The 19,442-nt window shown below is 45.0% G+C and overlaps 1 protein-coding gene across 1 annotated transcript in view; it reads right to left on the bottom strand.

Annotated features, from left to right (window-relative positions):
• Positions 1 to 337: 337 nt before the first annotated feature.
• The window catches only part of LOC103172548 (NACHT, LRR and PYD domains-containing protein 12-like), a gene marked incomplete at its 3' end in the record, with an annotated part of 64,465 nt that continues 45,360 nt past the window's right edge, over positions 338 to 19,442 (bottom strand). Inside the window, 4 exon segments of the mRNA XM_042345849.1 lie at positions 338 to 410; positions 7,022 to 8,018; positions 8,021 to 8,731; positions 10,062 to 10,127. Coding sequence (XP_042201783.1) covers positions 338 to 410; positions 7,022 to 8,018; positions 8,021 to 8,731; positions 10,062 to 10,127 — 1,847 coding nt within the window.

The raw sequence follows: 19,442 nt of genomic DNA, 5'->3' as shown, positions 1-19,442 counted from the left end.
TTCTGCTGTTTTGAGCTGAATATAGTGACTGAACTCAACCTATTGGTAAACTGGAATCGGATCATTGTAAAGTTGTTGGAGATAGATGCAAATGTTTAACAACAGACACACACACACACAGACACACACACACACAGACAGAGTGACTCACACACACACACACATTAATCCATGTTGAGAGTTTGATGTAAACGATGTCTTGTGGCCTCACACTGTCACACCGATTCCTGTCACAATATTCAGCCGCACTGATCAGACAGTCACAATAAACACATTGAGATATTGGAGGCATTCAGACTCTGGAGACACAGTGCGTTACTTACCACAGATTCTGTATTTTACACTCCGGGTTCTTCAGAGCCTCACACAGTCGCTTCACTCCACAATCTGCCAGATTATTGCCCCCCAGCCTGGACACAGAGACACAAACAAAGGGAATATGGTGTAACAACACAATACACATTGACATGTATATACAGGAGCCTTTCACGTGGGGAGCAAGTCCCAAGGCGCTGGGACCAGGGTCACACACATGTGCTCACACACACATCACAGTCTCTCTCTCTCTCACTCTGATTCTCTCTCTGTCTCTCCCTCAAAACAGTCACGACGTTTGATAATATATTCTATTTCACCGTCTTTCTCTCTTTCTCTGTTATTTGTGGGCGAACACGGCAGCCAATTGCGCACAACAATGTCCCACAAACAGTCGTAGATTGAAAATGACCAATTTAGTATTGTTTTTGGTTTTGGAGGGATTATTATTAGGCTCTGTGTGGAGTAAGGAAACTTGCCCGAGGTTTCGCCCACTGCCTGGAATTGAAATCAGGTCTCTTGCTTGCAAAGCGAGTGCTCTAACCACTGAGCTACAGGACTCTTTCTGTTTCTGTCTCACTCAGTCTTTCAGTCTCTCTCTCTTTCTCTCCCTTAATATCTCTCTCAGTCGCACTCACTCAATCTCTTTCTCTGTCTCTCTCTGGGTCTCTCTCTTTCATCGTCTCTCAATCTCTGCCTCTGCATCTCTCTCAGTCTCTCAGCCTTTATCGCTCAGTCTATCTCGCTTAGTCTCTCTGTCTCTCTCTCTCTGTGTCTCTCAGACTCTCTCTCTCTCTCCTTGTCTCTCAGTCTCTCTCAGAGACTCTCTTCTCCCTCCTCCTTTCTTTCGGCCCCTCTTTTTCTCTCTCTCTTTCTCTCTCTTTGTCAGTCTCTCTCACTGACTCTCTCTCTGTTTCTCTCTCTCTCTCTCGCTCTGGCTCTTTCTCGCTCTCGCAGTAACAGTCTCTGTCACTCACAAAACACAGTGTCACTACACATTATAATATCTCTCCAGTCTCTCTCTCTCTACGTTTTTCTTTCTCTCATTCTCTTTCTGTGTCTCGCGCACTTTTCTTTCCCTCATTCAGTCACTCGTTCTGTCTCTGTCTTTCTCTCTGACTGTCTCTCTCTCTCTCTCTTTGTCAGTTTCTGTATCAGTCTCTATCTCTCTCTCTCAGTCACTTGCTCTGGCTCTCCCACAAGACACAGTCACTATTCGTTATAATATATATTTTTTGTCTCAGTCTCTCTCTGTGTCTCTCTCTGTCTCTCGTTCCCTCTCAGTCTCTATCTCTTAGTCTCTCCCACAAAACACACAGTCACGACATGTTATATTTCATCCACGCTATTCTCTCTCACTCTGTCTGTCTTTCTCTCAGTCTGTTTCTTTCTCAATCTCTCTCTTACTTTCTTTCTCTCAGTCTCTCGCTGATTCTCTTTCACTCCCTCTTTCTCCTAACTCAGTCTCTCTCAGTCTCACTCTCCACGTTTCACTTTCTATCATTCTCTGTCTTCGTCTCTCACTCTATCTGCCTCTCACTCAGTCTCTCTTCACTATCTGTCTCTCACGTTCTCTCTTTCTCTTTCTGTCGCTTAATTCCTCTTACAAAAAAACCCTCTCACACGTTATATTTCTTCTCTCCTAGTCTCTCAGTCTCTTTTTCTCTATCCGTCTATCACTCTGTCTTTCTCTCACTCAGTCTCTCTTTCCATCTCTGTCTCTTTCCGTCCATCTCTCTCAGGCCACCTCTGTCTCTTAATCTCAAGGGATTATTGACGCGATTTGCAAATTGTATAACAACCGGATTGTGACTGACTGTGAGGCAAACAGACAGGAATGGAGTAAGGAAACATCCGTAAGGTTTTGCTCTGCCAGGAATCACCCCCAGGCCCTCTCGCTAGCGAGGCGAGGGCTCTAACCACTGAGCTACAGGGCTCAGACTGCAGCGTGTGAGCAGACACAGGGTAACTCAGGGCTAAGGCTGTGTAGACTTTTTTCTGGGGGAGAGTTTTGCACAGACGTTTTGGCTGCAAAGATACCAACAAAACAGTACCTCAGGACATGATATCTCCACTAAAAGAATCCGTCCGGGAGCTAAAACCGTTTGGGAATATGAATGCAATCATTGACCCGAGTGAATTAAACGTCTCAGGATTAGGGAGGAAGTCCCAACATCATGCATAGCTGAGAAGGACAGGTTACAGGAGTGCACACACACACAAAACACATACACACATACAACCCGCAAACAGACACACATGTACACACGCATTCAAAACAAACATACACCGTATGACCAGGGACAGACACACCCGCACATGTGCACTCACGCAAACTGTTTCTGTCCCTCACAGTCTCTCTCTCGCTCTCCGTCTCTCTCTATCAATCTCAATCGCAGTCTCTGTCTCTGTCTCCGAACCTCGCTCTCTCTCTCTTTCTCTGTCTCTCTCTCAGTCTCTCACCCAAATTCCGCAGTCAGCATATTTGGTAATATATTCTCTCACACACTCTTCTCTAACAGAGTCTCCCATCCTATCTCTCTCAGTCACTCTCTCTGTCTTGCAATCGATCTCTCTCAATCTCTCTCTCTCGCAGTCTCTCTCTCTCTCTCTCTCTCTCTCTCTCTCATTCTTTCTTTCTCCCAATCTGTCTCTCAGTCAGTCACACTCTCGCTCTCTCAGTCTCTATCAGCCTTTCTCTCAGTCTATCACTCAATCTGTCCCTCACTTTCTCTCTCAGGTTCTCTCTCAGTCCCGTACTCTCTCTCTCTCTCTTCTCTCTCTATCTTTCCCACAAATCACAAAGTAAGTATACTTTAAAATATAGTTCCACTCCGAGCCTCTCTCAGAATCTCTTTCTCTCAGTATACCTCTCTCTCTCTCTCAGTCTCTCTTTCTAAATGTCGGCCTGTCTGTCTCTCACACAGTTATTCACTCTCTCTCCTTGTCTCTCTCTCTCATTTTCTCTCTATTTCTCACAGTCTCTCGCTCCACATCCCCCACAAAGCAGTCACTACACTTCATAATTTATTTTCTCTGAACGTCTCTCTCTCTCTCTGCTTCTCTTTCTGTCTCTGACTGTCCCTCTCTCTATATGTCTCCGTATCTATCAGTCTCTCTCAGTCTCTCTCTCGCTCTTAAAAACACAGTCACATCCACTATGTAGAATATTTTCTCTGGGTATTTCTCAGTCTCATTCGGCCTCACAGTCTCTCTACCTACCTCAGTCTCTCTCCCTCTCTCTCTCTCTCTCTCTCAATGTCTCTCTGTCTCCCACGAAACACAAAGTCACAAAGTCAATATATAATATATTCTCTATCAAAAAGTCTCTTTCTCTCCCTCTCTCTCCTTCTCTATTTCTCTCAGTCTCTCTCTCTCAAAAACACACACACACACACACAGCAAGACTCTGCCTCGCTATCTCTTCCTCTTGGGCTCTCTGAGGCTCTCGCTCAGTCTCTATCTCTCTCTCTGTGTCTATCACTTTCTCTCTCAGTCTCTCTCGGAATCTCTTTCTCTATCTCTCCCGCAGTTTCTCCCGTTCTCTCTCTCGCGCTATTTCTCTCTCGCTCTCAGGCTCTCTCCGTTAATCCAAAAAAATACACAGTCAATGCACATTAAACTATTTTCTCTCACAGTCTCTCTGTCCCTCTCTCATTCTTATTTTCTGTCGCTCTCTCTCCCTCTCTGTTTCGTAGTCACTCTCTATTTCATCGTCTCTCCCATTCTCTCTCAGTCGCTCAATGTCTCTCTCTCTGTATCTCCCACTGTCTTTCTCTCTCTCTGAATCTCATCCTCCACAGAACACACAGTCACTATACTTTATAATATATGTTCATTCATAATCTCTCCCAGGCTCTCTCTCTCTCTCAGTCACGCTTTCTTGCTCTTTCTCTGTCTGCCATTCTCTCTATCTCTCCCATGAAACACAGGCACTACACTCGTGGTGTATGTAGCTCAGTGCTTAGAGCATTTTGCAACTGAGAGACCTGAGTTCAATTCCAGGCAGGGCAGGGCGAAATTTGGGGCAAGTTTCCTTACTCCACACGCCTAATCATAATCCCTCCAAAAAAACAAAAACAATAATAAATTGGTAATTTTCAATCTACGACTGTTTGTGGGATATTGCTGTACGCAATTGGCTGCCACGTTCGCCCACAAATATACACTCAATTCACTTTACAGTATATTCTGTGAAACGCTTTGGGACGTCCAGAAGACGTCAAAAGCGCTGTATCAAATGCACGGAGTGTTATTATTGTTGTTATTAAATCTCGATCTCTACGTTTCACTCTCTATCAGTCTCTGTCTTCAGCTCTCGCTCTATCATTCTCTCGTTCAATCTCTCTTATCTCCGTTTCTCTTTTTGTCTCTGTGTATCTCTGTCCGTCTGTCTCACTCAGTGCCCCTCGATCTCTTAATCATACTCATAATCTCTCAAGAAATATTTATTTGAAGGAATTATTAACCCTGCAAATCTGCAAATCGTCTAACAACCGGATTGTGACGATCCGCAAATCGACTAATAACCGGATTGTGACTGAATGTGAGGCAAACAGACACGACTGGAGTAAGGAAACATCCGCAAGGATTTGCTCTGCCAGGAATCACTCCCAGGCCCTCTCGCTAGCGAGGGCTCTAACCACTGAGCTACAGGGCTCAGACTGCAGTGTGTGAGCAGACACAGGCTAACTCAGGGCTGATGTTGGGTAGACTTGATTCTGGGTGAGGTATTTGCAGAGGTTTTGATTGTAAAGATACCAACGGAAAAGTAACTCAGGACATGATTGTTCCACAATTTTTTTCCATTCGTGAGCTAAAGCCAGTTGGAAAAATAGATGGAATCATTGACCCGAGTGCGTTAAACGTCTCAGGATTAGGTAGGATGCTCCAGCATCATGGGGTTGAGGTGGGGAGAGAATTATTCCCGCTCCGCAATCATTTCAGTCATTCCAACTTCACCACCCCCACTCCCTTCCTCTTTCCGTCCCTCCATCACTCTCTCCTCTCCCTCCCTTCTTCCTTTCCCACCATCCTCCCTCTTTCTCCCTACTTTGTCTCATACACTCCTTCCTCTCCTTCCTTCGTCTACATCCTTACTCTCAAGCTCTCCTCCCACTCACTTCCTTCCTTACTTTCTCTCCCTCCGACTCTCTCCCTCTTACACGCCCTCCCACTCCTCCCTTATTACTCTCCCTCCTTTCTCTCCCAAATTGCATTCCCAACTTTCTCTCTCTCCTTCCTTGCCTCCATCCTCAGTGCAGCACAGCTCAATATTTCGTGTGTGAGAGCATTGCCACCATCTCCCTGCCCACTGTTCGGGCACATGTCCCATCCCATTGAGCCATGGGGGAACCAGATGTTGGTGCGGAAATTAAGCAGCATCTGCTGATCTCTGTACAAACCAGTCAAGGTGCATTCCAAGCCCTGGATATATGAAGATGTTGTCACTATCTCAGTTCCAGGTAAAGGCTTCCAGCAGCTGTCACCACAATATAGAGATACAGCCCCTGGTCTGAATTATACCATCTGCAGGGCTGAGCTCTGAGGATTGGAGCAGTTAAACACACTGACAGTCTGACCCATGTGAAGGACTCAAGACTGTATAAGTTGTTGATTTATAGAGAGAATATAAACTCTGAACTCAATTATATTAGTTATATTTATATTATATTACAAAAATTATATTACTCAATTGTATATTGTGGAGGCCTGTAGCTCAGTGGTTAGAGCACTCGCTTTGCAAGCGAGTGACTTGGGTTCAATTCCCGGCAGGGCGAAACCTTGGGCATGTTTCCTTACTCCACATGCCTAATAATAATCCCTCCAAAAAAAAAAAACAATAATAAATTGGCCATTTTCAATCTACGACTGTTTGCGGGACACTGTTGTGCGCAATTGGCTGCCGTATTCGCCCACAAATATACAGTCAATTCAATTTACAGTGTGTTCTGTGAAGCGCTTTGGGACATCGTCCCGACGTGAAAAGCCCTATATCAAATGCAAGGATTATTATTATTATTATTATTAATATAGAGATACACCCCCTGGTCTGAATTATACCATCTGCAGGGCTGAGGATTGGGGCAGTTAAACACACTGACACTCTGACCCACGTGAAGGACTCTATATTAATATAAGTTGTTGTTGATTTATAGAGAGAATGTAAACTCTGAACTCAATTATATCAATTGCACGAATAAGCTGTGAGGATTTACACAGATAATCTACACCAGCAACAATTCACTCTAACTGTAGAGCTGAGCTGTGAGGCAGCAAATGTGGCAGTGCAGTCAGATATAGGCTGCAGTGTCTTGTTTTAATATAAGCCATTTTAAATGTTGCTTCATCAGCTGTAAATGGAGTGGAGTCTGTGAGGGGCTGAGACCAGCTATTGTGTTGTATATAGTGTGAGGACAGACTGTGGGGAGCAAAGTGGACAGGGATTGAATGACTGGGACAGGAGGAGACACAGAGATGATTCAGGTCACAGCTGATGGCTCTCAACATTCTCAGTAAGGTCTCGGCCTGTGCTCACGAGTCAGGGCTTTAATATTGAGGATCAGTTATAGCCAAATTGTGTTGGGAATTCTCCCCCAGTGAGACAGACTGCCTATATGTCAATATATTACCCGAGCACTCACACACCTCACTCACTGGCTGATATTCTCCAGGTTTCTGACTGAAACCATCAATAAGGACAAACCTGAGCTGTCGGCACTTGTGCAGTGCGGGCACCAGACGCTGGATCCCTTCAGCTCCAATGTTACAGTGGTTGAGATCGAGGTTTTCTATGGTGTCACAGAGCTGTAACACATGAGACAGCACAGCACAGTCCAGAGGGTTCAATCTGAACCGACTGAAGTTCAGTGTCTCCACAGCTCCGAGTGTGACCTGGGCCAGAGTGTTGTTCTGAGACTCAAACAGATAGTACATCATGTTCAGCAGCTTCCTTTTACCATCTTTACTCCCTGACTGTTTAATCGCCGCCTCAACATTGACCTTCAGCCAGGAGATGGCTTCACAGACTGACGCGTTAGGTAACGGCCCCAGGATCTCCTCCAGCTGCCGGGCTGTGTGTGGCCACGAGAGACCCACAACAAACCGCAGGAAGATCTCAAAGCGCCCGTCGTTCCTCTTCTGAATCTGTCGAAGCAGATTCTTCAGGTTCATGCGGACGGGAGTCAGGTACTGAGCGAGAGCAGCCACAAACTCCTGGACGGTGAGGTGAGGGAATGTGTACACAACTCGTCTCCCACCATCATCCTTCTCCAGAATCTCCATCATAAACCCTGAGATGAAGGTTGAGGGTTCAAGCTGATGGTGAGAGAAATGGTCATCATCGAACACAATGGTCCTGTTACAGACCCCCTCATAGGCCATCTCCCCGGCTCTCAGCATCACCTCCCGAGGGCTCTCAGTAGCTCGGGGATGGTTCTTCAGGATGTTGTAAATGTAACTGGAGTACAGCTGTGTGATGGTTTTGGGTGGAGGCTGTTTGTGCTGTGGATGTTTGAAGATTGGCTCTAATGTGCAGCAGAGGATCCAGCAGTAGGAAGGGTTGAAGCACATGGTGTGGAGGATGTCATTTTCCTTCACATATCTCAGCACTTCAGCTGCAATCTTCTCATCTGGAAAGAAGCGTCTGATGTAATCTTCCCTTCCCTCAGCGAAGAATCCCAGGATTTCCGCCCAGAGGTTGGTGTGGATGTGATCTAAAGACTCCAGGCAGTTGGGCGGCTTGTGATCAGCACTGAACAGCCTTTCAGTACTTCCTGATGTACCAGAGAGCGCACAATGTCAGCCACGGGACAGAGGCCTTCCGGCCCCGGGCAGCTGACCCGAGGTACTGGGTTTCTGTCACTGTCTGTGAACTCAATCCTGTCCTTGAACTCGTCCAAACCATCAAACACAAACAGCAAATGTTCCGGCTTCTCCCAGATCTTGTCCAGAACATCCTGAAGATAAGGATATGATTCCAGGACCATGGTTTTCAGGCTGATTTCCCCTTTTATCAGGTTCAGGTCACGGAATTTGAAATGAAAGACAAAGTGGATCTGTGGATAGATCTTCCCTGTGGCCCAGCGATACAGAATGTTCTGCACCATCGTGGTTTTCCCAATCCCTGCGATTCCACTCAGGACGGTTGTTCCGAATGTAGTTCCGAACAGCTCATCCGGTTGTATTTTCTTCATCTCCTTCCTGACATTCTTCTCTTGCCACTCCTCATGTTCTCTGCCTCTCGCCACCAGTTCATGCTCCACCAGCCTCCGCTCACGGGGAGATGAAGTGACTATTAATTCTGTGTAGCGGTCAGACAGCAGAAATGTCTTGGTCTTCTCCCGTCCTCGCAGGGTGTTTACTGACAGCTTCTCATTCTGGGAGCGGAGAAATACTTTGTGCTGTTTCTGAACGTCTTAAAATTGAACATCAGATCCCTTCAGTATTGCCGCACATTTATTACAATAACCCAGTAAAACAAGCGTATATATTTCAATTGATACGTGCATTCACACTCATACATACACACACAAAAAGTAATAGTAATCCTTACATTTGTTATGTTTCCTTACCACTTCTTCGAGACATCGCAAAGCGATTCACAGGATATACTGCAAAATATAGTGACTGTATATTTTGTGGGCAAAAGGCTTCAGCGATTTGTGACAGCATTGTCCCACAAACAGCCGTTGATTGATTGACCAAATTAATGTTTGATTTTGAAGGGATTATTATCCCTGGAATGCAATCCTGAATCGACTGACAAATGCGTTCACTTACTGTTGGGTAAAAAGAGACTTGTGGAGAAGGGAAACTTGCCTTAGGTTTCACCCTGACCATGAATTGAACCCCAGGTTCTCTCGCTTGCACAAGAGAATGTACAATACTGAAACATTTTATTCACTCCAACCAGTCCTTCAGAGTGTTCATATTGTACACAAGCCGCCCCCGTCCATATACCCCATCAACAGTCACCTCTGGACCCCTCTATTCCCTCCTTTGCTATTTACACATACAATTTTAACTTTGTTAATTTGTGAAATAGTTCACATTATTAAAATAAATTAAATACAGTTGCCTTCATTTCACAGTTTACTGTGCATCCCAATGGTCTGAATTGTTTCCCATCCTCCCCCGGATCAACGTATTCCAGGTCCCCAGTTGGTGGATTTCCATGGTCTGACTTTCAAATACTTTTATGTTCTTTGCTCTCCTGAACTCTGCCACATTCACCAGCTCTTTTCTGCTGCCCATACCCATCCCCTGCAAGTTCCCAACCACTGTTTTCCACTTAATTTCCAAATTGTCTTGTAAAACAAGTCGTGGAGTCCTGTCGCTCAGTGGTTAGAGCACTCACATGGCAAGCGAAAGACCTGGGTTCAATTCCAGCCAGGTCAGGGCGAAACCTTGGAGTTTCCTTACTCCATACGCCCAATAATAATCCCTCCGAAAAAAAAAAATAACAAATTGTTCATTTTCAATGCACGACTGTTTGTGGGACACTGCTGTGCGCAATTGGCTGCCGCATTTCGCCCACAAATATACAGTCATTTAACTTTACAGCATATTCTGTAAAGTGCTTTAAGATGTCGAGAAGACGTGAACAACGTTATATCAGATGCAAGGATGATAAACACTTGGTGAGTTTCATGCTTGGAGAAACGGATTTTATTAAAAGCAAAATGTTTTCATATTTAATATCAGTTTGATGTCTCTGAAGGACTTTGTCGTCCATATCCACTTACCTCTAAGCTCTTCTGGCACCTTCTCTTCACACCAGCCCCGAAATACCTCAGTGGGAAGTCTGTTACCTGAAAATGTTTAATATCAGTTAGTTGTGAAACGAGCCTGACAGAAGAGCAAGCCTTTATTTTGGGTGTTTATTAATATCATTATGGAATACTTTCCACTTCCATGTGTAGGGGGTTGTCACCTAATTCTATCCCTTTAGCCTATACACTGGATGCAGTACCGTGTTTTGACCAATTGCCGTCAGATATCAAGTTCAGATTGAACTGTAAACTTCTCCATTTGAATGTCGACAAGATCCAGCTCTCCTGCCTTGGCTCCCGTCAGCTCCTGCTGAGCTTACCTGCTGGAAGCGAACTGCACATTATGGAGACAGTGACGACGCGCTCGGTGTGGATTGATCTGCTTAGTCTCCAACTCGCTGCCTCCGCTTGACGGGTTTGGCCTCCTATTTGTCCCCCATGTCCTCAGTTCCACCATGGGTGGCTGTGCTTTCAGCCACTACGCCCGAAGCTCTGGAGTTTTCTTCCACTATCCCCTCGCCCCCTCCTTCCTTATCTTCAGCTCACTCCTGAAGACCATCTTCTTCGACCGCACCTATGGTGACATTGATCCCGGCTCAATGTTGTGCTCTGCCATTGCTCAGTGCTCTGGGAGGCTACACTGCATGAGGGGGCGCTATATAAATATAAGTTGCTGTTGTTCTTTGCTTGGCTTTGCCTCACATCAGCAATATTGCCCATCTCTACCATGATGCACGGGTCCAGATACATTCCTTCACACCTTCAGCAATATCCGGCCCAATTACAGCAATACTTTGCTCCCTGGTCTCCTCGTCTCTTCACCTGCACAAGCTCCGGATTTTCCCCAAATCTGCAGCCCCTGCTCTCTCCCACAGCAGACTCTGGGCCTATACCCCCCACGCCTGCATGACTCCACTTACTCCACATCCACAAGTGGATTTCCAGTTTATCCATATTTTCAAGCTTCCTATCCCTCCACATCTTTCACATCTCTCCACGTTCCCCATCTCCACTTGTTCAAGTCCTGCATGAAACGCTTCCTCTTTGACCGTTTATGGCCACCCCACGCAAACCTACTTACACCCACCTCCCCCACCCCCCCCCCCCCCCACTCCGCACCCCCAACTCGGAGCCAAGCTGCGTGGAGTCGCTCTTCTGCGTGGAGCGTGATATTTCAGAGCAGGTGGTTGTTGTTGACAGTACTATCTCAGGCTCCCTCTCAACTGTGCGATCTGCTTTGAGATGGCCTTCAATATGAAGTTGCTGAATGTAGATCAATTGTTATGGTTTTGTCACAGGGTTAGCGGAACTGGGGGCAATGAAAACATTGGTGGTGGAAGTATGATTACTTCCTTTTGAGCCGAGAACTGAGCCGATTGTTCTGGGGTTCTGTTTGACAATAAATTGAAGCTCTCCCAAAAATGCTCAGTGAAAGTGAGTAAAGCAAAGTAGATATTGGTATCAAAAGATCAATAACAGCCAAAATAGTGGGACAATCCTACAACTGTATGTATCTCTGTGAGATTGTAATTAGACTCTGTGAACATTTCCGGTCACCACAGTACAACAAGGATGTTGGAGAAAGGGAGAAGATACAGAGCAGGGCAACCAGAATTGCGGGAATGGAGGGACTGGACTATGAGGAGAGACCAATTAAATTGTACATGTTCACGCTGGAAGAGAAATTTGACAGGCGATTTAAAATTTAAAATCTATTTGCTGTCTTTAAAATTGTAAAGGGATAGACAATACGGATCATGATAGGCTGCTTCAACTTGTCCAGAATATTAGAATCAGAGGAGACGACCTGAGATTGAAAGGGGTAAATGCAGAAGGAATCTCCGCATGACTAATTTAGTAGGCGAATGGTGAACCTGTGGAGATGGTTGAAGCAGGAAATGTTGATTCTTTCAAACACAGATCAGATCGTTTTCTTTTAGGAACTAACATGATGGGATAGAGTACGGAGCGAGTTTTGGGACAAATGTGCATGTTTCCACGAGGAAGGTGAAAGGCGACCTGGATGGACCATGGTCTTTTTATCATCTATCATTTCTTATGTTCTTATCAACATCTTATGTTCTTATCCATGCAATTGATGGTTGTTTCCTTGACAGATGCCTCTCGCTAGCTTGCCACCAGCTACTCACAAACATTGGTCATGTCTGGTGTCTGGTGCCTTGTCTGACTCACTCCTTTACTTTGTTGCCACTTTCATGCCTCCGATATTTGTTATTCACCAGATCTTAAACCAGACACTGCCTCAGCTCGGATTGACCTGACACTAGTTATACCCTGGTAATTACACGCCCATTTCCCCACAAGCCATCGCTACAAATCTGAGAGTATTGCATTTCAGCTTGTGTCCCAATGTGTCAAAATCCGACAACCATCACCCCCCAACACACTCATGAAAAACTTCCGCCATTTATAGTTTCCTACCCTTTTCTTGGATCTCTCTCAGGATTGTCTTCAGCTGTGGTTTATTGTCCTCCATTTTCACAAAAGCTTCCCACATCCCTCGCTGCACTCGGCTTCTCGCTCCAGTCACTAAATCCAGAAGATATCTTGATGCTTCCTGTCTCTGATTTCTGTTTGCCAGCTCTCTGTTGTGCTGTAGGAACAGACGAAGGTATTATATTGCACCCCCACTGCTGTGAGATGAACGGCTTTACTCAATGCTTTGATTTTGGAGTGAGAACTCTCTCATCTGCCCAATTTGTCAATCTTCTGTTGTAAATCAGCCGAGCTGATATCTGAATCTCTAAGATATTAGGGCTTTCCATCATTTCGTGGATAGCTTAGATATACAAATAATAATCCTCCCGTTTGACATTACAGCTTGTCACATCACTGAAACACCGCAATGCACTTTGCAGAAATTATTATAAAATGTATACATTTTGTTTTAATTGTCTATATTGTCAGCAGATGAATCGAATTGCACAATTAGACATTGATGGTTGTATCACATTCTCGCTCCTGATCTTGTGAAATGTTTATTGAGGTCACTTGAATGCGGGATTGGAATCAATTTCCATGAACAATGTAATATGTGAGAACGGGCTGTGCACTCTGAAGCTTCACCAGGCACACAAGTTAATTTTAATGTTGCTCAACCTACCGCAAACTCTCTGCCTCTCAGTAGTTTCCTCAGCACCGATGTCAAGTCCTCCACCAGATCATCCATCACCTCCAACCTCTGCCTGTAGAACCAGGTCACCATGTGCAGCTCAGAGTCACTGTAACTTTTCAGAATTTGTCTGATTGCTGTTTTGCCGTCATCTGAAAATATATAAGGTAGACGTGAAAGTCAGTGAGAGCATTGAACATCATTACTACATTGGATGAGGGAGAAGTCTGTGGGGAAGGAGTACTGAATGCAATCCAACGCACCATAGAGCAGAAGGCAGGGCAAGCGGGGAAGAAGCAGAAGAGAAACGTTGTTGTCATAAATAACAGGATCGAAGGGATCCTCTGTAGTCCAGATCGAGAGCCCAGGAGGGTCTATTTTTTTCCCGTTGTTAGGGTAAGAGATATTTCAACGCAGATAATAATAATAATAATAATAATCCTTGCATTTGATATAGCGCTGTTTACGTCGGGAGGACGTCCAAAAGCGCTTCACAGAACACAATGTAAAGTGAATTGACTGTATATTTGTGGACGAATGCGGCAGCTAATTGAGCACAGCAATGTCCCACAAACAGTCGTAGATTGAAAATGACCAATTTATTATTGTTTTGGGTTTTGGAGGGATTATTATTAGGCGTGTGCAGTAAGGAAACTTGCTCAAGGTTTCGCCCTCTGCCTGGAATTGAGCTCAGGTCTCTCTCACTTGCAAAGCGAGTGCTCTAACCACTGAGATACAGGACTCCAGTTGGATAGGAACGTAGAAAGGGAGGGCATAAAAACCAGTTGTCGTTATCCATGCGGGAACCAATGAAGTAGGGAAGAGGAAGCGAGAGGTCTTGCTGAGGGAGTATCCAGAGCTGGGGTTAAACTAAAAAAAGGACAATCTGTGCATTGCTACCCGAGCCATGTGCTAATTGGCAGAGGTCAACAGATCAGGGAAATGAATTTGTGGTGTGAGGAGCAGAGGCTCCAGTTTATGGGACACTGGCAACAGTTCTTGGAGAGGAATGAATTCCGCTTCTGGGATGGGCTACACTTTAACTGGGTTGGGACCCCGGTTCCAGCGAGAAGGATCAAAAGGACTGTTGGAAAGGCTTTGAACCAGTAAAGGGGTAAGGCTGTTTTGGGAATCAATAACCAAATCATAAAGCAACGAGATGATGAGACCAACAGTCAGAATGTATATAGTGATAAATACATAAATACTACAAGAAGAAACAAGCTAATAGGAAGTTACCACAAAAATGTATAACACGTTAAACAGTGTGAGAAGAACATCGTCGGGGCACGTAGGCATGTCGTGGACAGTTACCCAAATAAGAATTATTTCCACAAATGCACGTAGTGTAAGAAATAAAACAAGTCGATTAGAAGCACAATATCAGCTTGAAGGGTAGGATGTATTAGCTATTGGTATTTTCTGGGTAGGACTCAGAGCTAAATATTCCAGGCCATAAGATCTTTAGAAGGCAGTACAATGGGACAGGAGGAGAGGTAGCAATATTCATAAAAGGCCCTATTACAGCAGTGTAAAGGAAATATCAGTCAGGGCGAACAGATCCTGTAAACACTGTGTGTAGGATTAAGCAAAAAACTATTAATGTAAAACTACGTTGGAAGTAGTCTACACGTCTCCAGAGAGTCATGATATAATGAAAAATGTATGAATACGGAGATCAGGGAAGCATTTAGCTGAAACAATGTGGTTTTAATGGGAGATTTTAATTTTCACATTGATTGGTTGATGCAGGACATCTCAAGTCATAAAACACATTTCTAGAATGTATTAAGGATAGTTTTTTCAACAATATGTTTCAGATCTGAGAAGTTAACAAGCCACTGGATTTGGTGATGAGTAATGAGCCAAAACTAGTTAACAATCTGACAGTAAGGAAACATCTTGCAAATAGTGATCATAAAATGATTGAATTTGACATTAGATTTGAGAGGGAGTAGGGAGAGTCCCAAACCAAGGTTTTAAATTTAAGCTAAAAAAGCAGCGAGTTGATAGGATTTGGAAGGTCTTGCCTGAAGCAACAACGAAAACTAGATTACATGTGTATAGCGCCTTTCACATCAGGAGTACGTCCCAAGGTGTTGAAAAGGAGTGGAAACCGAATCCATTACAAATTTTAGGAGAGATGTCGATAATTATTTCGGGAGCACAAGCTGCAGCGCTATAGGGAGAAACTGCAGTTGATCAGGGCTTTGGGGAGGGAGGGGGAGTGGGATTGATAATGGCTTTTGGGAGAGTGCGGGGGAGTGGGGTTGTTCAGGGCTACGGGAAAAGAGCGGGGGAATGGGGTTGATCAGGGCTGTGGAGAGGGAGGGGGGAGTGGGATTGATAATGGCTTTTGGGAGAGCGCGGGGGAGTGGGGTTGTTCAGGGCTATGGGAAGAGTGCGGGGTGGGGTGGGATTCATCAGGGCTATTGGGAGAGAGCGGGGGAGTGGGGTTCTTCAGGGCTATGGGAAGGGAGTGGGGGAGTGGGGTTGATCAGGGCGATTGGGAGAGCGCGGGTGAGTGGGGTTTTTTACATTTATGAGAAGAGAGCGGGTTGGGGTGTGTGATTGATCAGGGCTATTGGGAGAGCGTGGGATCGATCTGGGCTATGGTTAGAGAGTGGGGGAGTGGGGTTGATCAGGGCTATTGGGAGAGAGCGGGGGAGTGGGGCTGTTCAGGGCTATGAGGAGAGCGCGGTGGGGGAGTGCGGTTGATCAGGGCTATGAGGAGAGAGCGGGGGAGTGGGGTTCTTCAGGGCTATGGGAAGGGAATTGTGACAGATGGAGTTCAATATACGAAAGTGCGAGGTCAACCACTGCAGATCGAAAAAAGGAGCAGAATATTTTCTTAATGGGGAGAAATTAGGAACTGAGGAGCATCAAAGAGGTTTGGGTGCACATATCCATAAATTGCCAAAAACTAGATCCCAGGTACAGAAATTAATCAAACTGGTGACTGGAATGTTGGCTTTATATCAGGGGCCTGGAATACAAAGGGGAAGAAATGATGCCTCAATGTATAGAGAGTTAGTCAGACACTACCTGGAGACTGTGTTCTGTTTTGGGCACCACACCAGAGGAAAGATATATATATATTGGCCCTGGAGGGGGTGCAGCACAGGTTCACCAGAATGTGATCAGGCCTAAAATGATTAAGTTACGAGGAAAGACTGCTTCATCCTGGATTGTATTTCCTTTCATTTAGAAGATTGAGGGGAGATTTGGTTCAGTAATTTAAGATGATAAACAGAAGATGAAAGGGACATAGACTTATTATTAGAACCAGGCCATTTTGGAGTGAAATCGGGAAGAATGTTTTCACTCAAAACATGGAAGCAGTCAAGAATTCTTCCACCAAATGGATCCAGCAACACCTTCAAAAGTGAGGATGATAGATTTTCGGTAGGTTATGTTATTATGTGATATGGAGAGAAAGCAGGAAATTGGAATTGAAAGGACAAGTTGAGGTGCAGATCAGCCAAGATCTAATTAAATGGTGTAAGAGGGTTTCACGGCTTGCTCCTGTTGCTATATTCCATGTCCCAGGTGAGATTCTGTGTGGAGAAATGTGAAGTGATTCACATGGGGACAGAAAATCCAGTAAGCGACTAGTATTTGAATGGAAGGAAAATGATATGGTAAATGAAAAGGACCTCATAGATCTGGTTGACTATACATTAAGCTCTCCCAATAATGCTCTATGACAGTGAGTAAAGCGAACCCGATGTTGGGATGCATCAAAAGATCAATAACAAGCCGAAATAGTGTGGTAAACCTGTCAGTGTATGAATCAATTGGTAAGACTACACTTAGAGCAATGCATACATTTCTGGACGTCGTTGTAACGGATATTGCAGAAATAGGAGATGATACAAAGTAGTGCGACGAAAATGATTGAGGGAATGGAGGGACTGCATTATCATGAGCGACTTAGTAAACTGGCCATGTTCACCCTGGAAAAGAGAATATGGAGAGGCGAACTGATTGCTTTCTTTAAGTTTCCAAAATCGCTAAAGAATGTAGATCATAAGAGACGTGTGCAACTTCTCCAGAATGGTAAAAAAAACAGAGGACATGGCCTGAGATTGTTTGGGGTTAAATTCAGAACAAACGTAGGCAAAAACTATTTCAGAGAGAGAATAGTGAAGTTGTGGTATAGGCTTCCAAGGGAGACTGTTGAAGCAGGAAATGTTGATTCCTGCAAACACAGGAAATAACATTATGGGATATAGTACAGAGGTAATACAGGACATATGGGCATTCGACCACCAAGAAGGTGGAAGGTGAAGCAATATAATAAATAATAATCCTTTCATTTGATATAGCGCTTGAGGAAATCCTCAAGTATTTTCAAGTATTCTCAACATCTCAAAACGCTTCACAGAATAGACTGTAAAGCGAATTGACCGTACATTTGTGGGCGAAGTAGATGGACCTTGGCATTTTTCTCGTATAGCATTTCTTATGCCTACTGATGATGCCAAGAGAGGGCGTGTAGATGTTGATTGGAGGATCAAGGACAGAGCCCTGAGGAACAACACGAGAGCGTGTGCTACAGGAAAATCTGCAGGTGGTGGATAAACAACTGGATTGAAAAACAGGTTCCATAACTGCTCCCACCTTTTGGCCGAATACCATCAGCTCTTGTTCTCTCTGGTGGACGATCTCTTTCCCGTTCGACAGCCCTTGTTGTGGAACAAGCTGAGGCCTGACTGCTTTGCTGTGTGCTGCACTGTACAGGGGCTGCTGTAGAACTGGAGCCTCCCATCCTGTAACAGAGATCAGTATTAAATGGAATGAGTTACAGATTGTTCATGTGGTGACACAGATCTACAGCTAATGCATTGACTGTCATTGTTCCTCGTGCTTCCTGTCATGTGCACCTGTGCCCACAGCAGCTCTTGGATTTCCTCAAAATTTCCTCATGGGTTGTGGGGCTCAGAACCACAACCTGCTGACTGACAGGCCATAGAACTACCAACTGAGCCAAGTGATACACATTCAAGCTGTAAATATTAGATAAGATACACCCCAGTAGGTGTGTTAACTGCTGCTTTCAGAAGGTGTTTCAGTCGGTGCCACATAATACAGCAGTTAGAAAATTGAAACCCGTGGGATAAAAGTGTCAGTAGCAGCAAGGACAGCGAATTGTCTGGGAGACAGAAAGCAGCAGCTGGTAGTAAATGGTTGGTTTTCAGACTGGATGCAGTAGAGTGCGCCAGGGGTCGGTATTAGGCCTACTGCTCTGTTTGATATATGAGAATGACTTGGGTTTAAAGAGCAACAAGTTTGCAAACGACACGACACTTGGGGATGTAGTGAACAGTGAGCAGGATGGCAGCAGGTGGCAGGAGCACATAGACAGGCTGGTGAAATAGGCAGACACATGGCACATGAAGTTTAATGTGGAGAAGTGTGAGGTGATATATTTTTGTGCAACGAATCATGAGAGGAATTATACAGCAAATGGTTCCGTTTTAAAGGTGGTTCAGAAGCAGAGATACGTCTGTGTTCACATAGGCAGGTTGATGAGGAGTTATCGGGCAAATCCTCACTGTGTTTATAGGATACATCCCAAAAATATATTGGCATTGTGTTTGTAGTTACCCTGATCACACTCCGCACAAAGAGGAGAATGGCAGAGAGGGAGATATAAAACCTACGGTATAACTGTGCTCTGCAAAAGCTGACAGGACCCTGAAGTTTGGCAGCATTGGTCACTTGAGCAAAGGGGGGAACGCAGTGAAGGCCGACGTCCCCATCCACAATACCCCCCCCCCCCCCCCCCCCACCCGCCACAAGGGGCCGCTGCTGTGACATCCTGAAACGGGATAATAATTCATTGAGTTATTTTCCTTTCTTTTTAAAAATTGTTTGTTTGAAATGAGTGTAAATATATACTGTCAACAGATAAATATATATTGTGTTTCCAGACTAATAACGGTTTGTCAGATCTGGCTGTTTTAATGTTGCTAGTATCAGCCCCAACCCGGGACAGGGCAGAGCACACACACACACATACACAAAGCCCGCCACATCCAGAGCGACCAGTGTGGACACTGCCCTCCCTACTCACACAAACACACACAACCCGGGAGAGTCAGAGCACACTGTGGTACGCCCTTCACACACACACACACGCACAGAGAGTGCGGGATAAGCTGAGCACACAGTGTGGGCACTGCCCTCCCTGCTCCATAATTGACCACAGTGAGAAG

The sequence above is a fragment of the Callorhinchus milii genome, unplaced genomic scaffold, assembly GCF_018977255.1.
Source record: "Callorhinchus milii isolate IMCB2004 unplaced genomic scaffold, IMCB_Cmil_1.0 Scaffold116, whole genome shotgun sequence".
In the NCBI taxonomy this organism is placed as follows: Eukaryota; Metazoa; Chordata; class Chondrichthyes; order Chimaeriformes; family Callorhinchidae; genus Callorhinchus; species Callorhinchus milii.
This window is presented reverse-complemented; position numbering and strand designations above follow the sequence as displayed.